General features: G+C 49.3%; 1 protein-coding gene across 1 annotated transcript in view; it reads right to left on the bottom strand.

The window, feature by feature from the left end:
- Positions 1 to 275: 275 nt before the first annotated feature.
- LOC126535849 (uncharacterized) overlaps positions 276 to 27,793 on the bottom strand; it is a 56,471-nt gene continuing 28,953 nt past the window's right edge. Inside the window, exon 2 of the mRNA XM_050182683.3 lies at positions 276 to 2,478. Within this exon, the coding sequence (XP_050038640.1) occupies positions 1,516 to 2,478 (963 nt within the window). The 3' untranslated portion in view covers positions 276 to 1,515. The remainder of the gene's footprint in view (positions 2,479 to 27,793) is intronic.

The following is a 27,793-nucleotide window of genomic DNA, read 5'->3' as shown; positions in this document are numbered from 1 at the left end:
GGAAAGAGGTTTGTGACGAAGCCTTTCCGAGATTAGTGGGCAACGTTTATGCGACTGCTGATGACTGCTTCATCGTGTAGTTTGGTAACATCACTAAGAAACATATCTACCAGAAAAGAGCGCATCGAGCTTTTCACTTTTCCACTCACTAGGCGAGCCCTAAAAAGGCACAGGCAGTGAGGATCACTTGCAGTGAACGCTGTACGACACACGACAGTGACGAATGCGTCCTGTGAAGAAATTCAAACGCTTCGAGAAAATGGTGCGCTAAACTGTGAAGACGGAAGTAGAATCGATTGGGAATTTTTGTGCGCGTTCAATGAGCCACGCTTTCATACAAAAATAGCGTGCAGATACTTCGGCCCAGGCCTACAGCCACGAGAAGGTTTCTTCTCGCGGACCGAATACACGTCATGGAAGTGGTAGCGAACACAGAAGTACATCAAAACGCTGTGTTGGGATGTCGCAAGACATACATGTTCCGTGCATCCACGGGTGGTTTCTGCTGCATTGTGCAGTTAAGGCTACGAACTCGGTCACTCAAGCTAAGCCTGAAGGCTTATGAACGCTCAGAATACATATTTACACTGCATCACGCCGCACAATATACAATTATAACTTACAATTAACAAATCAATGTTTATAATAAATTAATAGAGAAACATTAGGGCCTCGAACAAATGCGCAAGGGTTTCAGGGTACAACTACTCTAGCTCGCTGTAGATCAGCGTGAAGGTTGTCGTAATGAACGAAAAAAAAAATTAGCCACGTCGGTAGTTTTGGGCGAATGGCATTGTTTTGAATAGGTGCCATGGTTCTTCAAATTTTTTTTTATCGGGAGCTGCGTCTGGTTCCTATTCCATTTGTACAAGCAGCAACCTTGGAGACAGAAAGCAAAAATAATAAATAAAAGTAAGAAAGAAACGTCACTGTCATGCAAGGACGATAACACGGTAAATGGGCAGTCGCTGCTTCGCAGTCAGGTGCCATTTAGTGCTTTCTAAGTTCGGCCACACACGGGATGTTCTTGCACTCCGTACACACTGCGACATATTCATGCGCACATTCAGTTTTGTTCACAAGGAAGCACGTTTCTAGTCTCATAAATGGCAAGCAGCGCGTGACGATGACAAGCACAAAACACAGGCGATCTTTCACTGATGGAGTCCAATGATGACGAGAGTTATGCGAGGGTGCCGGCACTTGAGTGTAACTGTCCACAGTGGCTACGCAACCGAGACCACAGCGATATGCTCGCTACTTATATAGGCGCACCAAGGACTACCAGCTACTTTGAGCAGTATCACACTCTTATGCTGACGCGCATGCTGTTCCGGCAGGATCACTGCTTGTGCACATACGAGCACCAAGAGGTTTAAAACTGCTCACTGCCGACGTCAGCGGCGAATTCACTGGTTTTCTGAGGACTGGAGGAGAGGCGGTCGCTCCAAGGACAAGGTCAACGGCTCCGTCTTGCATGGGTCCTGACCGTGTCGCACTAGTCGTCTCCGAAGCTCACATGACGAGCAGCTTGAAGGTTACCTTCCCATTGCTGGACTGGTCGAGGTTTTTGGCCCAGAAGCGGCAAGTGACCCAGATCTCGGTGCGAAGCGGCGGGTTGGGAAAGTGCAGCATCAGCATCGGCGGATGCCGGGCGGCCGGGAAGAAGCGAAGCGGAAACCCGTGGTAGGGCGAGTAACGGATGTCGATGTCCCTGCTGATGTGCTCGCTCTTGCAGGTGACGTACAGCAGACCCGGGTCGTAGCCCTCGCGCACTTCGTCCGGCACCGCGGGAGACGCGAGGTCCGAGGGCGCCAGGGGCTGCGGCGTCCAGTCCGGCGCCCGCCGGAACACGAGTGCCACGCACGGGGCGCCTTCCCGGTAGCCGAAGAAGTCCGCCTCGCTGCAGTTGTCGCTGACCAAGCCCACGGGGAAGGGGCAGCGGCTGCCCGGCTCACAGCGGGAGCCGCCTTCGACGGCGTAGCTGTCCAGCAGCGAGCGCAGCTGGCGCGACTGGGACTGCCACGCGGTCGGGTTCTTGCGGTGCACGACGATGGTGTTGGTCCGGTCGACCAGGTCCTGCGGCTTGGGCACCACGTCCACGGCCACGTCGGACATGAGCCGCCGGTAACGGTGCTGCTGCCGCGACGGGTGCGCGATGTGGCGCGACAGCAGGACGGCCGCGACCACGACAGCGACGATGATGGCGGTGCAGATGAGCGACACGAGACAGACGAAGGTGACAATGCGCCTGGCCGGGTTCCAGGGAGGTATGGACGTCTGACTGGATGGCGGCGAGGGACTGGGCGGCGCGGCGCCGTTGGCGGTCGCCGCAGACGTCGACCGGAACAGTTTGCCAACGTGCAGCTTCAGACTGGAGACCGTGCCGGCCTCGGGGCCCTCCTGGCAGCGCAGCTGGTGCACTTCTTCCGGAAACGAACGCGGCATCACCACGGGGTGGCTCTTCAGGCACGGGCACTGCGTGGACAAAGAACGAGGATGGCCGTTCAGTGATGAAAAATGCACTTTCATTGCAACGATTTCATAAATAAAACTGAATAACACCACGGAACAAAGAAAATGTGAGATTTTAATAGGCTATCAGTGATATGAAAAAACAATAACATACGTGTAAACCAGTCATCAATTATGTTTGTTGGCGGGGTGCTCTCCGCGTCTTGTGATATAGGCGTCGTCCAGCTTTAACGAATCATATACTACGGCGCATGAACCGAGCCTTGAAGCTGAACTTTGTAATGACGGCTACAGACTTAAACTTATCTCATAGTGTCGAGAAACCCGTAGTCGACCTACGCCAGTCAAATAGGAAGAAACTGCAGGAAACGGCTGCTCAAGTTGGTTTAGATCGTACGTCAGCGCGATATTGAAATATTGAACGCGAAAGAGAAACCGCTATGGCGGTATACATATTGAAGCTGTCTATGCATACGCAGTGTTAAGGACAAGTGAAAATGGTAAAAATGTTAAGCCAACTTCGGGCCTCAAGCGATGTCTGTGCATCGCACTTGGCTACCTATTGTGAATGCCCTCCTCCTAGGCCGTACATACACACATGTAGCTTAACTATTCGTTGAAAGGAAGTGATCCGTCTCATTCAGAGGTCGCCGGCCCGAAAGGGGTTCACGCTGCGACGATTGCCTCCCACAATGGCATCACCCTGTTTTCGTACTCGTATGTGCCACTCCTCCTCCGCTCGCACTCTCGACGCACGATTGAGTCATGCGTACGAGGCGGCATGAGGATGGTGCAAGAAACGACGGAGGGGGGGGGGGGGGGGGGGGGGGGAAGGGGCATTTGTCTCTAAGCGCCAGACGCGTCTTCTTCGTCCTCCCGCGAAGAGCAACAAGAGGACGTCGTACGGCGGTAGCGCGAGACTGCGAATCTGGCGAGATTTCAGTGCCCGTCCGCGCAATTCAGCCACGAGGCATGCCTAGGCCTGCTCGCTCAAAAGTGGCCCAAGGACTTGCTGGAAAGAAGCTCGCCGAAAAGAAAAGGAAGCGAGCGACGAGCTTCATGGAAGCGGCGAACCAACCAACTGCTTTCGGTCGCCGTCAAGACGCTTGCGAGAGCGGCGGCCATCTGGGCCCGGTGCGATGCACGAGTGAAGTGGGCAGGAGGCTCAATTGAGGGATGACCTGCCCTTCCCCTCGCGCCCTGCTTGGGTGGCGGTGGCGCATACGGGGCGCATCAAGGCCTCCCACAACTTGGAAGCCGCCGCCAGCGCTCAGATGGAAACGACGGGCCAGCAATGTGGTGGGCGAGAAATCCCGGATCAACGGCAACGGGCTTCCCGAAGTGACGAGCTGCTGCAGCAACAACAGCACAAGCAGCATCCAGAGAAAGGCTCGCGCGCAAGAGAGCGTGCGGAGGACGATAACCGCGATGCGGCCGGAGGAGCACGGGCTTCAATGACGCGTGTGCTCGCTGGCGGTGAGGCAATTTACGCCGTCGCTGCGACCTCGGGGGTTGCCATGGAAACGAAGCTTCTGTTTTACTATTCCTTCCCTCTCGCTTTTTTTTCCCCGCTCAAAGGCCATTTTCACCTCTGTGCCTCTTTCGCACACACCCCTCGTTCACTCCTAGATTTAGTGAAACGAAGCACGCGTTGTAATTAAACTGTGACCAATGTTGACACCTGACCGACATTATAGAAACGAAGTTGCGATATGACAACTGGCATCTGAGAAGGATCACCTAATCAATCGTAGAACGGAGGTGAAAAGCTCTGCTATGAAAAAAAGAAAGTTCGTGCGAGCGGCGAGTTTCAGTGCATTGTTACAACCGATCCTTCTCGAGGGCTTGCACGCAGCACACGGTGCATTAAAGCGTGAGGAAGTCACCGGTCTGAAGCGAGCGTTACGAACCACTTTTCTAATTCTTTTACCGAGCAGTGCGAAAGTGCTTATCTAGCAGCCTACATGAACATAATGTTTCACGCGCTACTGTGTTCCGGAATGAAGAAGGGAGGGTTCGCAAAACCCTAGCGACGGTAAAGCCCCAGCTTTAAAAGGGAAGACAAACGCGCTCGGGCGTCTAGGAATTGGATTTCCACTACCATGCGCTCCACGCATCCCGCTGCGATCCTACACATTCCTAATGACGCACCACGCACGGTCACGAAACGAAGCGCTTTCTCTGCACAGCATCGCTTCTCCTTTTCTAGGAAAGAAGCAGCGCAATGGCCAGTACTCTAGGTGTGTTCTCTGGCTATCGGTGCTCTATCCTCGTTACTGTCACGATGGTAACGAGCTGCCTTTCGCGGATGACCTCGTTTGCACTTTGGCCATTTCCAGCGAAGAAGGCGCCAAACCGTGGACCGAGGAGGTGAGCGCGTTACCGGTAAAAGAGGAGCGGTGAGACCCTGTCTCATCGGCTCTTCCAATAAATAGCTAGAGGTCTAACTCGAGTGTCGAAAAAAAAGAAAGAAAAAGAATAACGCGTGCTAGAGACGCGGCAACACGCTCGCCGCAGGAACGGCGTGTTAGCGGCGTGCCGCGGATCCGATTGGAACAAGAAAAATGAGTCTTCGTCTTGGCGAACGAGAAAGAAAACCTAAGGAGGATTCGGTGAGGGGCGGGGCGGTGCCAGCCGCGATGAGAGGGCCCTGTCTTCACCGTCTCAGTGTCGGCAGTTCGCTCGGGGACTTCGCAGATTCTGCGAAACGGCGCCAGCGGACGAGGACAGAAAACAAAAAAAAGGAAGATGAGGCTGGGTGGCCAGTATGTGAGCGTCGAAAGCGGGCCATTCACACACAGACACACGTATCCGCTCTCGGCAGAGACAAGCAACGCAACCGCGCTACGGGTGTGACCGAGGGCGAGGCGGCAACAGGAAATGAAGCCGCGACTGGCCTTCGAAGCCCGCTCTGTTTTTTTTTCCTCCATAAACGGCTGGAAAACCGTGTTTGTGGAAGAGAAGGAAAAGAAAAGAAAGAAAGGTCCCGTACGCACCACCACTCCCGCCGCCCTCCCTTCGCACCAGACCATCTGTTGATCCTCTGTTCTTCGACGCTCTCATTTCTTCCTCACTTCCGGAAACTAAGTCAGTTGCGCACAGCCGGTTATAACCGGAGAGGAGGCGAGGGAATTGTCGACGGAGGGAGTCCGCCCAAGGATGGGGGCGGGGGTGGCGCGGAGAAAGGAGGCCTGTCCTGCCCACTTTCGCGCAATGCTCGAGCACATGCACGCACCATATTCCGCCGCTGTACGCGGAATCCTCGTTAAACGCGCGGCACTTCCCGCCGACCGCAGATGGAAACTGTGGCTTCCGGTCTGCCGTCTCCTCCCCTCCCGTAGACTGCTTCATCTTTAAAGACAGTGCGGCACGCCGGTCGATGAGTCGCGCGCGCGTCCGTCCCCGCTCTGAAGAAACGAGGGATACCGCGCGCCGTTGTTTCGAAGGGAGGGGGGCGTGTACTCACACGGCGCACCTTTTGAGAAGACGGCCCGCATCTGCCGCGGTGCGATGCGCGAACGCGTGAAAGACGCCGCCACGATCACGCGACCGGTGCGCCCAGGCGCCGTAGGTTCCACTCTTTTTAACACCCGATTTCCGCGCGCCGTGCCAGCTCTTTAAGCTGTTGCCATAAAGAGCCAGGCCCCACCTCGGTGCCACAGCGGGGCTGCAACGATTCTCTCTGAAAGTGACCGCACTTTCGAAGAACTGTTCCATTTTCTGCCGGTCGTTTCACCGCGGCAAGGAATGGCCGATACCGGCGATAAAGGCCCTTCGAAAAGAAAGAAAGGAAAAGGAAGAAGAACAGCTGGAAGAAATCTAGAAGAGAAATATCGTCTCATTTATGAAATAAAATAAAGATGTTTTGAGCGCTTAGTCACAATATAGTGTCAGAGGAAAGAAAAAAACACATTTCTTTTGCAAAAGAAAAATAAAGGGGGGGGGAGGGGGGATTAAAACCTAAGAAGTTTGCAAGTAGGGTTGAGTAGCTGTGTTGAATCGTTACGTGTCGAATATGCACTGCCAATGCTATGGCGCATGCGCTGGGAGTGATGAAAAAGGAGCGCTAACAATGTCTACACAAAGCAAGCAGGGTTTTCGTGCGGACTTATGTAAACACGGTGGCCTTGGCAATACTCGCAGAGAGGGGTGCAAGGAATGGAGGCGTCTTCTCGCCGTCTTATTTCCTTTATGTCTTATGAGAGAAGTTAGGTTGCGGATACGAAATATGAAACCGTGGATAAAAACAGAACTGTCCTTCTTTTCTGGTTAATAATTAGTTGACAAATGTTAACGTGTTTTATACTAGAGAGAGAGAGAGCTAAATGAGATACGAAAGGCAGGGAGGTTAACCGGAAGATAGATATCCAGTTTGCAACCCTGCACCGGACAGGCAGCACTGTCAGCCATTCCGATGCGGCAAGCCAATGTATTCGTAAAAGACACTACAAGCCCCAGGCGGCAGAGAACAGTTGTCTCAATTCGGGAAAGTCCAGATGGAATACGTAGTCAGAGGGATTAGTCCACGCGGTGCAGTCGAGTATGCCGGAAACCTGGCGTGTTACACGGAGATCGTGTAGCATCACGCACAATATATTATACTATACTACCAATCTATCCGCGAGCGATGCCTTCTCAGGCAAGTGGCAGCCACAGCACAAATCTAGAAGAATAAAGCGGAGATAGGTGCAGGTGTGGCCCTAAACAGCAAGCCGGGGTTCAAACCCGGGATTTTCTCACAAGACCCATGGCTTTTTTAGGCGAAGATGGCTTTTGTACGCATCTGAAGTTGTGGTAGAGGTTTATACAAAACGAAGCCCCCCCCCCAAAAAAAAAAAAAAGAAGAAAGAAAGAAAGACGAAAGCTTTTGTAGAAGGTTTTGTTGAAAGTTGGAAGAGGATCCGCCGCACTGGCCCAGCGGCTATAGAATTCTGCTGGAGAGTATGCAACGTTGCGGGTTTGAAACTCCAGCAGCGGTCATTGTATTCGAATGGGGGTGGATTAAATAAAATAAAGCTTGTCTACCGCATCTTAGGTACTTGATGAAGACGTACGACCTAACCGCTGGTGGACGCATAACATCACACGTGCGGATTTTCTAAATAAGCTGTGGTAGTAGGTAAAGTCTAGAAGGCTGCACCAGGGTCATATGTTTCTAGGTCTAGTTCCCCATAGATAGCCGCAGTGGTTGTGCCTAGATTAATTTTGACCAGTTGCAAATACAAGAATACGATGCTTATGAATTGAGACCTTATGGCAACTAAATTTGTTTTTCTAGTTCACACTGCATGCAAGTACAACCTGCCTAGGTGGACAGTGTTAAAGACAAAGGCTTTTCTGTTGCCTTGATGTGGGAACAGATAACAAAATAAAAAATTAAATTACGGGGTTTTACGTGCCAAAACCACTTTCTGATTATGCGGCACGCCGTAGTGGAGGACTCCACAAATTTCGACCACCCGGGGTTCTTTAACGTGCACCTAAATCTGAGTACACGGGTGTTTTCGCATTTCGCCCCCATCGAAATGCGGCCGCCGTGACCAGGATTCGATCCCGCGACCTCGTGCTCAGCAGCCCAACACCATAGTCACTGAGCAACCACGGCGGGTCATATAACAAAATTATTATAATAAAAAAAACGTAGTAAAAATAATTAAAAGAACAATGGCAGATACAGGCAAGTGTGTTTCCATTGTGTCGTTATTTCTTTTTTTTTTTTTTTAATCACGTCGCAGAATTCCAGGCGTCTGCTGGGAAAACGACCGAAAAGTAAGAACACCGTAAGTTTGTTTACGAAACTGCCGAAATCTCTCTGGCGTGCGCGTGTGTTCGCGCTTCATTCTTATCGGCAGGCGCGCGAATAACAACGAGAGCTCGGCCCTCGCGATTCGGCTACGCATGGGTCCTTTTGCGAGACAACAAGCGCAAGAAAACTCGGCGCGCTCATTTCTCGCATAAGTGTGCATGTTGTTTTGAGGCTCACTGAGTCTTTGCTTGCAGAATGCAAGTCGCTGAATAAACAATGGCAGATTGCAAAACGCTACAAATACGCATAGCGTTGCCGCGTAGCTACTGAGGCAGACGCCGTGTGAGCCAGAAATGTGCCGAAGTTTGAAAGCCCAGCCTTGGGGCCACGGAGATTGAAACGCTGAATTTGACGGGAACGTGAAGAAAACGGAAGCAACAAGCCAGCACAACATCTAGCAAGGACATTGAAATGAGGACTCATAATTATGAACGGCAGCTGCTGGTGACAGATTGGACTCGTCGGATAGGAAATGGAGATCCTATATAAGAAAGCTTGTGCATCCTGAACAGCTCTTATGGCAGCCAGAATTTTGGGGACGGGGATAACTGCGCCTAGTTTCTATTTTCCAGCGGATTGACAAATACGAACGAAACTTTGGGGCCGTATAATGCGCAAACCATGTAGAAGAAGAAAATTCTGTGGATCCAACGCAAATGTGGGAATCGGTGATATGGAAAGCTTTCTTTGGTGTTCACTGAAATGCATTCTCTTCACTTTTCTATTTTACTTTTCTGCAGCTCAACGATCCCTGCTCGAAGCACGCACTGGTTCCATTTTGTTTATTTAATTTCCTCGTTCGCGTTCCGCTGCTTCTGTTTTCCACGTCTTGTGCTACTTGTCTGTTTGGGCACAAAATCAGAGGTGCGTACCAATTTTCCGGAATCGGGCAAGAATGTTTTCGCATACCCTGCTCCACATGCGCAATTGCACATGCCCAAAGAGCCCAAGTTGTCCATTACAACAGACGTCCAGTCGTATAATGGGTTGCATAATCGGCAACTAGCACCCGCAAATGGGGAGAATAGGCAACTTCTCTTTAAAAAAGATACGTTCCCACAGTCTACAGACAACCTTGGTGTGATTTGGTTACGGCGGTCTTGAGAAGGCAAGCGGCTCACAAGTGCCAGAAGGCGAGAGATATGAATTATCTGCGTGTCACATATATACTGTTCGCGTGTTCCCTATTGCCAACTAAATTGCGGCATTAGGCAACAGATGTGCCATAAAAGAAAAGCGCGTTTAAATTAGCATTTATTTTTCCTCCCTTTAAAACGTAACCTCTGTGCGAAGATCTCCCACCCTTGCCTTTCGTTGCCTAGACCGGATTGCGATTTACCAAATGGCGAGAATTAGAAAGAAAATTGGGCAGAACGAGCACGCAATAACGTACAGCGATATTACACGAATAATAGCACAATCACACGTGCACCATGAGCCAACTCCTCGCGTCGTCAGCGAGGATCATTCTCTCAGAACAAGAAATAAGGATTCAGAATGAAGACAATTTCCGGGCCTGACAGCGGCGCGCGAGGCGCAGCTCGGGATTTCGCAAAAAAAAAAAAAAAAAAAAAAGACCTTCGTTTTCGTGTTGCTCTTCGGCCAGGATAATGAAATTCCGGACACAAGGCCCGGGGTATCCATCGACTAACGAGCCACCACGAGTGTCTTGCAACGGAATTATCGAGCGATGATTTCGCGCGCGTGTCGGGGAGCGCACCCTGCCATTTAGCGTTTCAGCACTGCAATCATTATCGGAAACTTCCAACGAGCCTCGGAGAGAAACACGAACAACAGCGAGCCGCGCGTGCAACGGCGGAAGGCATTTTACACCCTCGAGTCAGAATCGGTAATTGCCAATACTGGAGCGAGCATGCGCTAGAGATACGTCCGTGCGAAGAAGAAGAAAAAAAAGCAACTTAATTCTTCAGCTTCGCGGTGCCTTGGCGACAACCTTTGGAAGACGGGAAAGAGCACCCGTGCGAAGGAAACGCCGGTTTCGTTAGCTAATTGAAAGACAAAGCGTTTCTTTTATTTGCGTCATATGTATGCTTTTGCATATGTATACCGAAGCCCCGGATATCGTTTACCTGCAAGAAGAACAGCGATTGAACCCTAATCACTATGCGAACGGTCTGTGGTGAAATTCGTTTTATCACGTGGACTTTGTCCGTTCTCTTCGCCTAAACCTCCAACCCACTTTTCTGCAGGACGCCATCATCGGCATCTCTAATCAAGCGCGCTGCAGCAGGACAATTGCCTTTTTTGAGGCACCTCGAGTTACCACCTGTCTTGCCTGAGTCTAACCCACCCATGCCAGATAATTTCTTAATGTCACCCTTCTGCCTAATTCTCTACTGCTGTTTCCGATTGGTACGCAAGCTGTTACTCCGATAGACTCCATATCACACAATACCATAACCTGCTCGGATGGAAGGAAGGAAGAAATAACTTTATTGAGTCCTGAGGGACCCCTCCCCACCCACTCTTGGTTTAGTGGTCGGCAGGGGTCGCGGGGCGCACCCACGTTGGGACGGGAAGCTCGTGAGCCTCCGCCCTTTCGTGAGCCCTCTGGACTGCCCGGAGCTGGGTCTGGGGGTCGTCGCTTCGCAGGGCGTCCACCCAGCCTTCTTTACTGAACACGGTGCCTCTTAACGCGGAGCATTGCCAGAGCATGTGCGCAAGCGAGCAGTATGATTCGCCACAATCCGGACATTGCGGCTCTACCTCTGGTGAATAAAGGCTCAGTCTGCCTCTCGAGGGGAACGACCCTGCCTGAAGCATTCTGAATATCGATGACTCACTGTAGTAAGTTTAGCGTGGGTGACCGGGAAGGTCCTCCTCGACAGCTGATAGTGCGTTGTTATTTCGTTGAAGGTGAGCAGCGGGTCTCGGTGCTCCCCTCCCTCCCCGCCGCTTCGCTCGCCACGATCGCTGCGGTGCGTGAGTCCTCGCGCGTGGCCGTGCGCCAGCTCGTTGGCGTTGGGAAAGTCGAGTTTTTCCTATTAATCCCAAATAGAATAGCCTGAATTCGCATTTTACCGTTAACACATGCGCTGATTTTCTACCTGTCTGCAAGAGACGCCTCCATGATAAGAATATGTCGTTCAACGCACTAAACCAGCATTGTGGGCTGCTATGGGACGTCGCTGAGAAGCGGAGTTGTTCTCTAAATTTTACTGACTGGGGCTCCTAAACGTGTTCCCAGATATCAGTAAAATAGCTTGCTGTTTTTGTTTTTAATCACATGCTGTGCGAACAGAGGTGCGGCCTATGCGATCAGAATACTAACTTGCGATTTCGCGCACGGCAACAGAACTCCACGGACACAGAATCACCGCGGCGGGCGTTACCTGACGAGGGCACGATACACATGCTCGCTCTGTAACGGTGTGTGCGTCTTCCAGCGACGTTAATTTGCGCCTTTTAATTCTTACCGAATTAAACACGTTCACACACAGGAACTCTCGTCTTCCCAAGAGTGACATTCACGACGGGAGGGAGAGAGAACCAAAGGAATAAGTGAGCAAGCACGACACAATGGCACAGGAACTTCCGAAAGTAGCGAGTTGTGATTGGCTGCGTTGAAGGCGAAAGCAACGCCGTGACGAACTGTGTTGCGAAAATACATTACAATCGCAGATGGTTAGGAGTGTTGCTAAAAAAAAAAAAACGAATTGCCCTATTTCTATGCGCGAACCAGAACTCTTCTTTCTTTGAGGGGGCATGACAATAACACGCTTGCGCAATACGTGCACAGTCTTTCCGTTATTTTCACAACCGTGACACTGCAACAGAACTAGCATCCGGGATGTCAGCGCAAGACAAAACGCTACGCTCAAACGAGTTTGCAGAAATGTTAAAAAAGAAAGTATCTAACGCATAAAAGAAAACAGCGAATGAATGACTAAACAGCGAGAGTTCCGCTTAATGAAAATGTGTAAAAAAAAGAATTTGCCGAAAGCCGCCACATGAATGAATGTTCGCGTAACCGGAAGGCAAAGACAGACTCGCTTCATGCTTCGTTTCTGGGAAAGGCCGTTGAAAGCAACCTCGCCGATTCAGCTGCGGATGAGACGACGCGTCCGCTGGAAATCCCATTCAAAGCACAGACAGCGTTCATGTACGCTGAGCCGCCTGACGTCACGAGGGCATCCGCCCCTACTCCCTTCCCTCGTCCACCCCCACGTCATATTCGGTGCGAGATCGGGTGTCTCGGGACAAACACTGCTCGTGCAACGCGCGAGTATTCCCACAAAAACAGTGCAACGCTGCGCAAGCCTGGACCTGTCGCCATCCACTCAGAGGACGAATTCACAGAGCTGCTCGCAGTTAAGCTCCGTTGGAAAGACTGGTAAAATGTATCGTTTCAGGACGCTCTTACGCGTTGATTGCATGGCAATCTTTCGTTTTCTGTCTCCCTTCTTTCCTTCCCCAATGAAGGACAGCCAAGCGGACCCAGCCTGATTGAGCTCCCTACATTTCCCTTATCACTTTTCCTCACCCCCCCTCTCTCTCGTCTAAGTTCGTACGCAAAAGCGGTTCGTGAGGATGAGCAACTTTACATATGATAGCAAAAGGAGTGATAACCACGACACCTTCCTATGACGACCGCTCATTTTGCGAAGAAAAAAAAAAGGTTTGTACACGGCAGGTCAGCTGCGAGCGAGTTCCAGCTCCCACGATAATGTACAGGCCGCACCACAGACTGAGAAGCGCTGCACTGTTTTCGTGAGGTAGTACGGACGAGGTGGAAAGGAAAGTGGGGGGGTGGCACAGGGCGCATAGTTGCCAACCGTTGCGGAACGGCCGGATTTCCCGTCGCAATCGTCAAGCGAGCAAAGCTAAAGAGAAGAAGCCAACCAGTCCGGCGTGCGTACGGGACAGGGCTTGCCGCAGCGCAGCGCGGGAGGGCAAAGCGCGCCCTCTCGCCGCCCACTCGCTAATGTATACAACGAGCGACGCGGCGACGCCCGCGCCACCACTGGCGGAATAGACGGCCACTCACGTCATCGCCCGGTTGTGGCGTGCGTGCAGCTTTGGGTCTAGGTTTTGTCACTTTGCGAAGGGGTAACCGAGGATCCCGATGTACCTGTGGCACGTTTGTTTGTGCAGAACGGAATTTGACCGGAGCGACGCGATTCCATGCTGCCAAAACATTCAGCGGGCCGACATCGGAATGTGCCCGTATCAGGATTCACCGAAGCGGATCGGGTGTCGAGAAACATGCGCCCGAACGGCGAAGCGAAAGTTGCTAAGGGGGAGCCATTAAGGGGAAAGCAGTATGGGAATATGGTTTCAGTCGAGACTTTAGATAAGTGAGAACGGCACATTTCGGTTCCGCAACTCCCTGCTGTGCGGGCATCACGCGCGCGAAAATAAAAACATTCACTCCAATCCCCTCTCCTTTGGCTTTCGTGCGTGAACATACAGGATGTTTTGTACAGATCGGTGTCATCAAGCTTGACCGCCTGCGTCAGAATCAAGCATTAATTGTTCATTTTGCGAATAACGTCCTGAGTGAAAAATAATAAAACAACATATCTATTGATAGTAGATGCATGAATAAAATAACAATTGAGAACAATTAACAGTAAAGGCTGACTTAGTAAGGGTGGCAGCAAGAGAGAGAGAGAGAACAATGACGACAACGGTTGTGATTGCTACTGCCCTATGCTGTTCACGTGTCGCATGTGCCCCCACCAAACTGACTTCGCTGCTAGACATAATTAGCGAGCGGCAACATTCTCGAGCGCCAGCAAGTGAAGCAAGATCCATCAGAATCCACGCCTATATCTGCATGTTATATTTGCTTCATACTCGTATAGTGAGCTAGGAAACGTGTGCGCGCGTTCGGACTTCTCGCAGCAAAACATGCTTTTTCTGGAATGATTGGTTAGCCGTATCGGCTACAACGCCACGCGTTTGGCTAGAGCGGCACTGGTGATGCAACACTGCGCGTGGACGCATGCATTTATGTGGTCTTATACGGTGCACCGTGATCAGGGCGAGATTGCGCGTCGCATTAATAATGCGACTCGAGCTGCAGGGTATCGCTCTCATTCCGTGTAACGGCGGCACTCTGGGTCTGCGAGGCCCCAGTGCTGTACCATACATATACCATACAAGCCAGCTCGATGGTATACGTTGAACATATCACAGGCAGACAAACAGAAAAAAAAATTCTCTTCTTTGCTAGAACTGCATTTACAAGGTGGCACTAGTATAAGCACTGCAGCGCTTCAGACACATTATTCTGGTGGTTTAACGTGCGGATGGCACTAATGGAAGGCATTTCATGACATCATCAAATAAGCACAAGCAAAAGTGCTTACAACGTATGGCTGCTAAAGTGAATGCTGACTGTTAGCATCTGCGTAAGTTATGTTGCATTCATCGAACCGCTTTGAGCATTAGCGTTGAGCAGCAGGAAAAAAAAAACAGAAAGAAAGAAAAAAAAAGTGAGCAACATTGATGCGGAAAGCGATGTAAACTCATATGTAAGAAGAGTATACTACGCCTGGAAACGGATTTTTTTATTTTATCTTGTTAATGGCTCTTGTTTGCAAGGAGAACATCAAGCTGCCCGCGTTAAGCGAGTTACTTTTGTGACTCCAGAATGCGATATTCGTGTTCATGCCTTACTTTCTGTGCCTCTAGTCCAACGCCAAGATTGCGCTATACCAAATCTTTGCAAAAGAACGTTGCGCACGTGGTTCAAATGTTCATATAACTTATGTGTGCGTTTTCAGACACTTCTGTGCACTTTCATGCTTTTTTATAAAATTGCGTGTATCTATTGCCTTCATTTCACTCTCTTACGTGCCCTTCCTTACTCATGCGCTAAACTTCGCAAATGTGCGTGGCGTTTGACTGTCCGCAGTCATCATTAATGTTTTTTTTTTTTCTTGTGCTTTTGGTTGTGCTTGCTCTGAAAGAGAAGCATAGCCGACCCCGCTAGAGGATTCGGCTATACGTCCGTTCGCACGTTCGTACATGCACAGTGTAACAGCTGACATTTCGAACAGTGCCATTTTGGAAATGACATGTTGCTCTATTTTTTTTATAAAGTGAACTGACCTATTGAAGAGTGTCAACAGAATGATGCTTGTTCACTGACGTAGGTCTGTTGGTCGTTTGAAGCGAGTGTTAAAAATTATGGGGTTTTACGTGCCAAAACCACGATCTGATTATGAGGCACGCCTTATTGGGGGACTCCGGAAATTTGTACCACCTGGGCTTCTTCAACGTGCATCTAAATCGAAGTACACGGATGTTTCCGCATTTCACCCCCATCTAAATGCGGCCCCCGTGGCCGGGATTCGATCCCGCAACCTCGTGCTTAGCAGCCCAACACCATAACCACAAAGCAACAGCGGCGGGCCTTTTATTTATTTATTTATTTATTATAGTTACCCTCAATCACCGAAGCTCTAAAGAAGGGAGTGGGGTAACAATTAAAAAAACTATTGAAATTCACAACAAAAAGGTGGCAACATTATAGATGTGTTGAGATATATAAGAACACTGGAAAATATTAATTATAACAAATAGTAATGATGGCCAGACATTAAAGTATAGTATCTAGTAAACCGAAAGGAAAAAAATAATAAAAAATAAACACCAGCGGTTAACAACACGCCAGAGGCGTACATAATGTAAGGTGCCCAGTGAATGTGCATCACGCCAACAAATATATTATCTTTATTGCAGATGTATATGATACGTATCAGAACGAGAAACATAAATATATCAGGCGTTAGTATCGCAAAAAAAAAAAATCATCCAACAAGCATTTTCGAAAAAGTGTACTGTCGGTGACAGATGTGCGCGGCGTGAAAGAATTAGAGAAAGTCTTCGTATGTGGATGCAGCCGAGTTTCTTTCTTTCTTTTTCTTTGGGGGGGGGGGGGGGGAGTCAACGAGAGACGAAGGTGGGTGAGCTGGTCTCTCAAAGACATGTGATTGGAAATTTTAATGGAAAAGACAAAGGAAATCCTTTCGCCATAAGGACAGCGATGGCGATGATAAGCTATTTTTCATCATTAGAAGGGATAAAACGAGTTGCGTTATTCTGGACAAGTTCAAGGGCTTGAGATAGGTTAGCTTGGTTAGAGTCCCAGATTGAAGTTGCATATTCTAATTTTTATCGAACGAGTGTCTTATACGTGAGTATCTTTTAGAGAGGCAGCTGCTTTACAGAAGTTTCGCCGAAGATACCCTAAGATATGGTTAGCATTAGAGATTAGGGTCAGAGTAACAGATATGAGAACACCTAGGTACTCATAGGAAAATACTGTTTCTAGTGAAATATTGTTTAAGTTGTAAAACGGAGGGACAAATGTCCTCACGTGAAACGCGCATTAGTTTACGTTTGCTAACGTTAAGTTCCATTTTACAAGTTTTACACCAAATTGCGACAGAATTAAGGTCGGCTTGTAAGGCCCGCTCGTCACTGAGGTCACGGACTTCACGGTAAAGAACGTAGTCGTCTGCATATAAGTGAATTAATGAAGGCACTTAGTTAGGCAAGTCATAAACATAAATTAGAAAAGGTAACGGACCCAAAACAGAACCCTGAGGAACACCAGATGTTACCTCAGATAGTGGTGAATCGTGGTCGTTAATGGTAACATACAGAAAGTGATTCGTAAGAAAACACTCGAGCCATAGTAGTAGATTAGGATCCAAAGTAGGTAAGGACAGCTTACATATTAGTAATTTATGATTTACTCTGGAAGTGAATGCAATAGACAGGTCAGAAACGTAACACTACACAGAATGTTATATTATGTGATGACAAAGTCAATATAGCGGAAGCTCAGATGAACGGAATAAAGCAACCACAAAAAATAAGAAAAGAAACAGCATCAGACACATGCCTCTTCCCGAGCTTCCATTTGGCCAGCGTGAGCACGTGCTATAAGTAAAAAAAATATGAAAGGGAAGGGAAGGCGGGCGAACCACATCGCGTGCCGGCCTGGCGACCGGCACTGGACGCCAACGGTGCATGAATCCAGTTCCGTTCGGAAGCCGGAAGCGGAGGAGAGAAGAGCTGGGCGCCGTGGCGGCGGTGTAGGCGCAGCGCCCGAGCCAGGACGGACGTCCGCCCGCGTCGAACCGCACGCCACCACCCGAGCCGTCCGAGCCTGTCTTCCCTCGCGAACGTAGTCACAGCTGCGCGTTTTTCCCGTGCACCACGCCGTGCGCCAACCGCACGTGCGCCCCCTGCAGGGACCACGCCTGAACTTGTGGAATGCCAGAGCGCATGCCAGCCGAGAAGAACATCTGCTCTTTCTCTGTTTCGTTTTGCGGCAACACTAAACCCCAGAGCATGCACTCACGACATTTCCCGTTCTACCCCGTAGCCTACCTCCCTAAATTGGGCCGGCGTTGTCCAATTAGCGGCCGGATCGACGAAGCTGCCTGCAACGCCACCACGCGGGGTTCAATGCTCGCTCGGTTGTTGTTCTCCCCCGTCGCAACACCCTTCCGTCCGAATAAGCTATACATCACAGGGCGTACCCGTTCTGTCTCGATAGTTAAGCTACCACGCGTGCGGAGACAATGTGAGGAATAATCCCCTTTACGAGAGTTTTTTCAGTCGTACTGTGTAAATGCGAACAGCCGCCACGAATGCTACGAGTTTTCTGCGATTCAGCACTGTGGAATCTGACAAAAGCGACTCGAATTGCCCGCTGACACCATCGCACGCGGTTGTCGCGAATTCACAAGATCAAATTGTTGAAAAGCTTATACCGACAGGTTTGCGAATAGTTCGTATTGCTACAAGTATACTAAAAAAACAAAAGAAGAACTCAGACGACGCAAGCGCAGCTTCTCCTTCCGCTGTGACTGCGGTACACTAATTCTGGAGCAACAATGGCCCAAGTCGCGGCATTCTAAATCGTGCCCTTGATTGCTAGATAGGAGCCCTAGTTTCCACAGTGCTGCATGCTTTTTATAACGCAGGCGCGTACTCGGCTTCTGCGCACCGCTACCAACCTGGGTCGCACAGCCGGCACACTTCGCACGTCCACCATGGAGTGCGAAGAAAGGCGGCTGCGAATAATTGCACATTATGCCTAAGAGCTTTGCTGCGGGCGGTTACGTGCGCGTCGGACAGGCAAATGTAGCGGCACTTTCGGGGAGGGCACTATCGCGTTCTATGCGAGAGAGCCAGTTCACTGACTGCACCAGCGTGCAGTTGCGTTGGACGCAGACACCGCATACTGTCAACACCCCCAGTTTTCACCGTTCTTCGCTCCGGGAGTCTCACGTTTAATTTTAATCTCTCTCTCTCTCTCTCTCTCTCTCTCTCTCTCTTTCTACGCTACTTTCTTTCCTTTGCCTTCTTTTCTTTGCTACCTGCTCTATCTCGTAAAGGTTATCATGGGGCCTGAATGTGCTAACGTTTCAGAGCTACCTACACTGCGGAGACCTCAGGGTCTGAGGCGAACGTGAGGGATGAATAAACAGAAAAAAAGCTTTTGCAGTTCGATATTACCTAGCAAAAGCGAAATGTAATTCGAACATAAATGCAATGATGGTAGAAAAGTGTTTGGAATGTCGAATGCTATTACAAACGTTGAACAGAATATCTTGTAAAAGTTTTTGTTAAATCAATAAAGTTCATTATAGTAAACTGAATCACTCTATCAGTTAAACGGAGTTAAGAAAACCAAATCTCTTATCCTAAATTTTAGGAGACAAGAGGGACCCATGAATGCGTGAATCCGCGTTTCACGTGTATGAGATAAGCCTTGGTGAGCTTAAACAGGTCAGACTTGACAGTAACTGCAATTTTGTACTGAAGCCCTTGTTTTAGAGATCTCATAATTTACCGCTAAAACGCTGCTGTGCAGGCGATAGTACGCAGCTGGACCGAGTAAAGGGAGCTTGATGAACGCATTCATTAGCGAGTGCATTCTGCAGCGATCGCCAATGGAAGCCCCAAGTGTGCGCGAGAGACACGAACCCCGAACGACACTTTCCCTGCGCCAAACTAAACCTGCGCGTCTGTCAGAAGTGCTAATGCGTGCCGTAAGTCAGCTCACAGAGTTCGGAGAGCAAGTGCCTTACCCTTTGTAATCGAAATCGGGCTAATGAATAAAGAATTGTTGAAGCCGAAAGAATCCAGGAGAAATAACGAGACTATTATCAGCACGATGCTTCGCTAGAGGAAGCTCACGATGACTTCCAAACTTCTTTTGACCTGTAGTCGGCACAGACAACTACAGCTTAGCCCTGACTTTTCCATATATGCCAACGAAAAATGCGATATACCTGCAGGAGCGGGTGGATGTCATCTCTATACAGACAGCGAGTCTCTTTGATCGCAACTCTGATAACGAGTCATTTTTGCGTCCATCAACTTTCACTCACGGTTCATAACTTAACGACAGAGATCCTGTTCTTGCGACTCTAGTGGCTTGCGTATGCGAGTAGAGCGCAGGCTTTGTTTTGACGTCCGAAGCTATATACTGACCGAGACGTAGTGAAAGTTGGTATGCCGACACTCAAACAGACGCCTTGCCCATGCCCGGTGAAATTGTGCGGAGACGTCGTTCGACTATCTGATGGACTTCACTAACTGCTGCAGGTTAGAACACACGCCTACACGTAGGTCATACTATATATATATATATATATATATATATATATGTTTGGCTGCAGAATTTGTTGTAGCCTTATTTCGCTTAATCTCGCGCGCGCATGTGTTGTTCGTTTTTCCGTTTCACTCAAGTCTTTCGCAAAATGAGACACCCTGTAATGAACAAGATCTGAACAAGACCTGTAGAACGAACAAAACCCTATTGAATGTACGCGTACTGGAGTGCGTAGACCACTTCCTGAGGACATGCGAACTGCTTGACTATGATGGCGGCTGTTGCGTGCACCTTCATGCATACACACTTTCACATTTTTCATTTATACATCTGCTCTTGTCTCACAATATTATCATCTTCTTTCCTATAGTGCTGCAGGGTAACAAACCCTGCACTAGGATGCGTCACCTACAGGGCATACTAATGCTGTGCATTGCTCTTATTCAGCACCTCCCCCGTCACTCGTATCCGTGGCCGCTTTCGTAGGCACAATCCAAAACATCTCGCGCTTCGGCCTAAGCTGTAAAAGATAGGGGCGAGCGTTCTCCACTCATGCTTCGTAGCCTTAAGGTGTTGCGAATGCAATAACGGTTCCATTACGCGGCCGAGGCCAAGCGACTAAGCTCTGTCGACATGTGTTGCGCCCTTCTTTAGTGAAGGTGGTAACTCTCTCACTTCCACACTGTTACCCACATCCAATATTTTTCTTTCTTCAATGGGAGGAAGCTTAAAAAAAACTATTCACTCTCCGTATCGGAGAACATCAGATCCCGTCACGGCTTCTGCCTCTCCTTTAACACCACGCAACACGGTGAGTCATCAGGCGTCTGTTCGTCACGTCATTGCAACATGGCACGCGCTTAAGTCGCGTGCCTCGGTGGATTGCCTGCTTGCGCATCGAATACTTAAAACGACGTGGGCTGTTGAGCTCAAAATAGAACCCAGCGCGATGTATATAAAAAAAAGTTATACAGAGGCTAAAGTTATACTGAGGACTTGCGGAACGCGAATATTTCGTCACACCTACGCGTCTACTTTTTTCAGAGCCATAGACGTGTAGCAGTTTTTTTCTGCATATGGTCCTTTTAGGTTCTGCCACTATCCATCACCTCGCAAGCAGAGGAGCAGTAATTCTCTCCGCACGGAGTCAGGCAGAGATTTCGTGAATCGAGCTCTTGCGGCTACGGCGGCGCGCAAGCCGCCGGCTTCAAATAAACTTACCCCAACTGGCGCTGTGGGTCGCGTTGCGCGCATGCAATCGCGGCCCTTTCGATTGACGACGCTAAAGATAACGCGCTTTTCTCGGGCCTTTCTTTCTCTCGGTTTATTTTATTTCCGAACGCGCGGAGGCGCTCGATGGAACCGACTGGGCCGCATCCCACGAGGGTGCGACGCTCGAGCTGCGTAACAAACGTCAATAATGGGAGCTTCTCCGCAATCCTTGGATGGTACGCGGTACAGCCTGCTTTCGATTTGCGTCCCACTCCACTCGTGGCTCCCGGTGAAATCTGCTTATTTCTGAGCTATAACTCGTTGAATCTCTACGAACGAGCAACTGATTGATTGATTGATTGATTGATTGATTGATTGATTGATTGATTGATTGATTGATTGATTGATTGATTGATTGATTGATTGATTGATTGATTGATTGATTGATTGATTGGGGAAATGATCGACAGACTGGAGAAGACAGTTAAGCGCCGTGTTCTACTGGGCTCCGCTGCAGCACGTTGTCTCTCTAGAACCTGAGTCCATAGCAATTGCGGAACATATCGGTTTCTCCTGATGAAGATCGAGCACCAGCATAACGAGCTCTCACTATTATTCATTGTGTTCACCGAATGCGGAAAATTGCACTTAGTCTCAGACGTTGCTCGCTGTCGTACAAGTTGCAAGCAAAGCGTGTGTATTTATTTCCCTTTTCTTTCATAGAATGCGCACTGCAATATTAGCTGGCAACAATTTGTTCTACGTTCACATTATAGTTGCACGCTCGTAAATCACTCGCACCCACGCCTTAGTCTGCGGTGAAACCTGCGCAAAACGAATCTCCTTCGCTCGCAATCTGTACAAACAAACGCTCAGCGGTGGAGACGAGTGCATCAACTGCGAGGTTCGCCCAGTCCCTGAATGCGCGTAGCTAAAGGGCGCGCTTTCAACGCCCGACCTGCCCGCGCAGGAGCGCGCACAGTGCAGTGGCGTGGCCGCGCTACAAACGGGGCACAACGCGACGGGGGATGTTGCCCGCAGTGCGAGTGAACAGAGAGACACAGAGCATCAGAGAGCAAACAAAAGTACAAAGTCACAGGCCGCGTTTGAGGAATGGACGCGCGTAGCCTTTCGGGAGAAAAGCAGCGCGCGGCGCAAAGCAGCGTCGCGGGGGCTGCCGTCGGAGCCCACTCGCTCTCTCTGGGTCGGCCCCATTACCGCGCCGTCGAGGTTGTACGGCCGAGAAGCCGCACTGTGCGCGCGACGTGGGAGCCGATGTAGGGCCGCCGCCGAGGAGGACGCTTTTCAATTAGGAGTGGCGGCGCGTCCGGGATTGCCGCGCCCGCGCGGCGTACTGCGTTTTCTAAACCCTTGTTTTCTGTTTTCTGGATGCCCGCTCGCTGCGCCGCCCGAGTCGGCGCTGACCCAGGCCGAGAGGGCTGCGGCGCATGATGATGCACGCGGGACGCGGTGGACAAACGCCGCCCGCGCGCGCCTTGCCGCTCCGGGGCCCTTTGGCCTTGGGAACCGGACTTGCATGCGAGCGATCGCTCCGGACTGCGCCCGCCACACCTCGCGCGCTTGTGTACACGCGACGCAACTCGGGCGCGCGCACGCGATGCGCGCATACCAGAAGTGATCTGCTTGGTCGTAGGCGTGAAATGGTAATTGCCACATAACGGGCAATTGCGGTCGAGCGCGTTCTATACCATAGACAGTCTTGCCAGAAGTGAAAGAGCGTCTCCAAGTTATGCTGCTAGGGGGAAAGCATAGTCTATTCGAACTGCCGACGAGCTGAGTTGAATTGTAAAGGCTACGGATACGACCAACATACTGAGCGTTGAACGAGCGCGAATGAGCAACTTCGGCGCTGTAATATAACCACGTTTCTGATAGCCGAGGAAGAGGAGGGGGAGAGAAAGATAAATTATATGCGAAAGGCAGGGATGTTGACCGGAAGAAAAATATCCATTTTGTTACACTGCACCGGGGAAGATGTAAGAGGATGCACAAAAATAAATAAAGAAGAAACGAATACACAGAGAGAAAGAGGGAAGAGGAAATGCAGGGATGCCAACCAGACGTGCGTTCGGATTGCTACCTTACGCAGGGATGAAAACTTTAAAGAAAGAGAAGGAGGGAAGCATTAGCAGTGCGAACACGTGGGACTGCGTCTACAGTCGGTCATTGTTAGACTAGCCGACTTCATAAACTGAGGTAACGCCTGTGTTGTTTTGTAAGTCTGCGACGAATGGGACTGTCGTCAAAAAAATATTTGTCTCGAAGAATGGACTACGATCTAGCCTGTTTAATACAGTCCTAAGAATGTCGCGTTCGACTTTATAACGATAACGAAAACACAATATTACGTGTTCCATTGTCTTTACATAGTTGCACGAGCCACACATGGGCGTGCCTGCCATTCCGATTATAAATTAATACGCTTTTGTAAAAGCCACCCTTAGCCAGAAACAGCACACTAAAGTTGGATGACTACAGGAAAGGTGACATGGGATTTGCAGCTTCAACGAAGGCGTCATCAGCGAGGTCGTTATCTGGGATGCCGCAGTGACCCGGCAGCCACTGGAAGATCATATCATGTCCACGGGAGAGGGCTTGATGGAGGACTTCCCTTATCGCAGATACCAGTTGAAGTCCTGCGTCATAAGGCTCCCAAAGCCTCTGAAAGGCTGCCTCAGAGTCACGAAAAACTACTCAATTTTAAGGCTGCGTTTCTAGATGCGTAATTAATAGCAGCTTGCAGAGTGGCAAGTTCTCTTACCGTAGGCGATAACCGAACCTTTTCAATAAGGCAGTGTCTACGAACCGATGGATTCTTGAAACACGCCGTGATGAAAACATCGACACTAAAAGCGTCTCTTCTCCCTCGATGATCTCCTCCACTTTTGACATCAACACACCCTTTTTATGTCAAAAGTCCGAGCCCCGTCCCTTTCTTATCTGACAGGAAGGGTTGGCTTAAAGGCAGCGTGCACGGTTGATTTCTCTACGCTGCAGTGCCGGAAAGAACAGAGAGTCGGGGTGAGATATGAGGAGAAAAGAAAAAGACAAAAGTTTATGCTCCCATGCACTTAATAATCGTTTACTGTATATAAATGGTCGCTGAGACCAGCGTTTTTCGAACAGTGTAGAAGCGCTGCCGAAACTTTTTTCATGCATGTACTTTTATCTAGCACGTTTAAAGTTTCGCGATGAAAGCTTTTTGGTCATTGAAGCAAGTAAAATAAAAGAAAGGTTGTACTATATATAGTTACGTCGCAGAAGCATGTTTCGCAATTGATACGGAACGAATAAACATAAAACATATACCGCTCCGGTATAGCCTGATATGGCGGCACTCAGAAGTCCTAAACAAATTTACATACACTATAGTCGGATACAACCGAAGTCTGCAGTGAAGCCCCGCCCACGCCCTCATAACCGCCAGCCACTGTTCGTCCGCGAGGCGTCAACTAGTTCGTACTTCAAGCTTGCCCTGTTACCTAAATAAGGTGGTAACCTAAAAAATGAAATAATAAGCGCATAATTTTATACGTTTTCACTCGTCTATTACAGTGAAACGGTGAAAGCCTATTTCTTTATGGAACTGAAATAAAACGCTTGCTTCGCTGTAACTTATTGTCAAGTTTCACTTCAGTTGGCAGTGAAGTGTCATGAGTAAAACGGGGTCAGCGGTGAAATGAGCTGTACCGCGGACTTTTTAATAGTGAAATGCTCAGAATCCATACACTTTACCCGTGTCTGTTGTACACCTCATCGCTTCCGCCGACGAAGACTAAAGAAAGCCGACGTTCCGGAAATAGCAAGAACGACGCCATTTTGAACACGTCGCTTGACGACGACTTTGCTTCTGTGTGATTGGCTAGCGGTGTAACACAACGCAGCGCGGTCCGTGTGCCTTGGTTGCCAACTGCTGTTTTTTTTTTTTTCATTTGTTACCTACTATAAGCAGGGGTACTGCGAGTTATCTGACGCTTTCGAAATATGTCTTCACGCAGCATGAATAGCGAACTCCGTTAAAGTGACGGCTATATATACAACGAGGGATATCGTCGTATTGCGACAACCTCGTGCGGCGACAGTCGATTATTCTCTCGACGTCTTTTTTTTTTTTTCTTTCTTTTTTAACGCGATAGTGTTAAGGGCCCCGTGTCGCAGAAAATCCGGCGTCGGCGTATCGCGTCGGCGTCCGGTGTCCAACGTCGTCGCGACAAAAAAAAAAAAAAAAAAGATTTTCGAATCACGCTATTTATTTATTTATTTACTTGTTTATTTATTTATTTATTTATTTATTTATTTATTTATTGTACTTTTTAAGACTGATTTGGGCGTCGGCTATCGCTACCAATGAAATGTACCAAGGCCCCAGTCATCTAGTAGTCTGAGTGGGATATATTTTACACGCCCTGTTTCCCTCCCCATCAAACCAACCAAAAGAAAGGTTCTTCGCCACTCGTGAAAAGTCAGATTTGCTAATCTGGTAACAAGAGGACGAGAACAAAAAAAAAACAGCAAAAAACAAGAAAACACTAAGACAAATTGCGAATAACACTCGGCGCGAACGCAGCAGTAAGGTAACTGAACGTCGACGTAAGTTAAGCGCGTATGCCGAGAATATCATAGCACAGCTATAACTTTAAGCTATTCGGCCATTTGTCATCCGAAAGCAGCTGACAAGAACACACACAAGAAAAAAGACAAATAAAGAAATAAAGAAAACTGGTAGAAACGTTTGCTGTCCCTGCGGGACTCGATGGAGATCGATCTGTCAGCCGCAGCCACGGCACAGAAATTTGCCCTGTGCTCGGGACAGGTTGTGCTCGAGAGAATTCCGCTTCAGTGACCGACTGCGACGGGCACCAGTGTGCAGAGTCACGAATGATAAAAAATCAATGACAAGCATCCACTACAATATGATTGAAGGTGGAAATGGCAACTCTCGCGTTTGTATCGCCGTGCGAGACACAGATAGTGACGTCATTAGGAAGCCCCGCGAAGCATATACAGGGGGAAAGGCAAAGACGTCTGGCACACTAGCTGAAGCCCATGTTCGATCAAGCACGCCAACACTGTACTCGAAGGCCCACGCGCCGAACTGCCGAAGAGCGGCACGCGCTAAAGGTTGGCACTCCGAAAAATTGGCCAACCGGAGTACAGCGGGCACCCTTTAAACGTTCTGTCCTCAGAAGCACGTAGCTCGTACGCCATAAAAAGAAACTGCCCGCACTGCGTGCTGCACTGCACGGCGCAGCGGACTGGGCGTGGTGCCGTGCGGAGGAGCCCATGGAGCGAAAGAATGCTTAAGGGCGCACCACGTGTGCGCATGCGTGCGTGCATATTCGTATAACGCGCAATACCTCTCCCTTCGCGTCCTCAGCAGGAAATCAGAGGAAGGAAGCCGTCATTTTTTTATGCGCGCTGCATTTTTCATGGCCCGAAAATGAAGCGCCCGAAATGAAGGACTCAGGCGAGTATAGGCAAGAACGGAAGCGACCAAGTGAAACAAAACCAAAATGGGAAAAAAAAGTAATAAACAGGCTGGTAGAGGAAGGTCTCTGAATACTATAGTCCAGAAGATCGGAAGGCGCACCAGTTACACAGAACGAAGCATGCCTGCGGTGCCTGTTTTACTGTTTGTTCACTTAAGGCTCGGGAATTGTGCCTGCGCAGTCAAGGCACGTTTCGCGCTACAAGACGGCCCATTGCAAAGAGCTCGAGCGTGTGCCTGGGTGCGGCAAGATAGCCTGAAGAACTGCAGAAGTGGAGCAACACATCGGAAAGGAAATAATGTGAAGTAGCAAAGGTATTCGGTGCAAATATTTAAAAAGAAACACGCTTTCACGTCAAGCAGAGTTTGCGATTTCCAAGTGCTGGCGTGCGGCCCAATCGCGGCACGCAATGAGACGATGGTTAATCACAAACCACGGTTATAAGTGAAAATAGCTCTGTGAACCCAGTTCCCGCTCCTCAAATGAAAGGCGTAACATTTTCTCACAACGTGTTTACTGCGGAAACACTTCGCGTGCTTTGTGATTAACTTTCGTCACACGGTTACTCATATGAGTGCATTGAGCATACTGTGATAAATAAATAAATAAATAAATAAATAAATAAATAAATAAACAAACAAACAAACAAATAAATAAATAAATAAATGTTTACGTTAGCAATAAACATATAAATGAGAAAATAATTCGTAAGTTAAGGTGGTTATGCCGTGAACAGGCATGCGTGCACTCCATTCTGCGACCAGTGCTTAACCTCTCACGCCGACAAGAGATAAGTGAACGTTTTTGGTCAAAGTAACGAAGCAATTACTCGCGTGACAACAGCATATTCGAATTAAGTCAGCATGGGCGGCCAAATCTTTCATTCACGCTGCCCAAGAGCTCTGGAAAGAGTTGCGAACGCTAAACGTCACTCTCCAAAGCCTCTTAGCGCCAGGGTTTCCAGCAGAACGGCATCGTATGGTCAGGAATCCACTCCATCTACAGAAAGAACTTGCGCATTTACTCTTGACACAGCTGCGCATACCGCACGTGAAGTGGCGTGGCGGGTGCGGTACGTCCGCCGCGAGAAAGAGACGCGCGCGGAGGTCACTCGTACTTAAGACGCATGTTTGCAAAATGAAGGGGCGTGACGACGTATAGCGCACTAAAAGTAAATAAAAG

This window comes from Dermacentor andersoni, chromosome 4, assembly GCF_023375885.2.
Source record: "Dermacentor andersoni chromosome 4, qqDerAnde1_hic_scaffold, whole genome shotgun sequence".
NCBI lineage: Eukaryota > Metazoa > Arthropoda > Arachnida > Ixodida > Ixodidae > Dermacentor > Dermacentor andersoni.
This window is presented reverse-complemented; position numbering and strand designations above follow the sequence as displayed.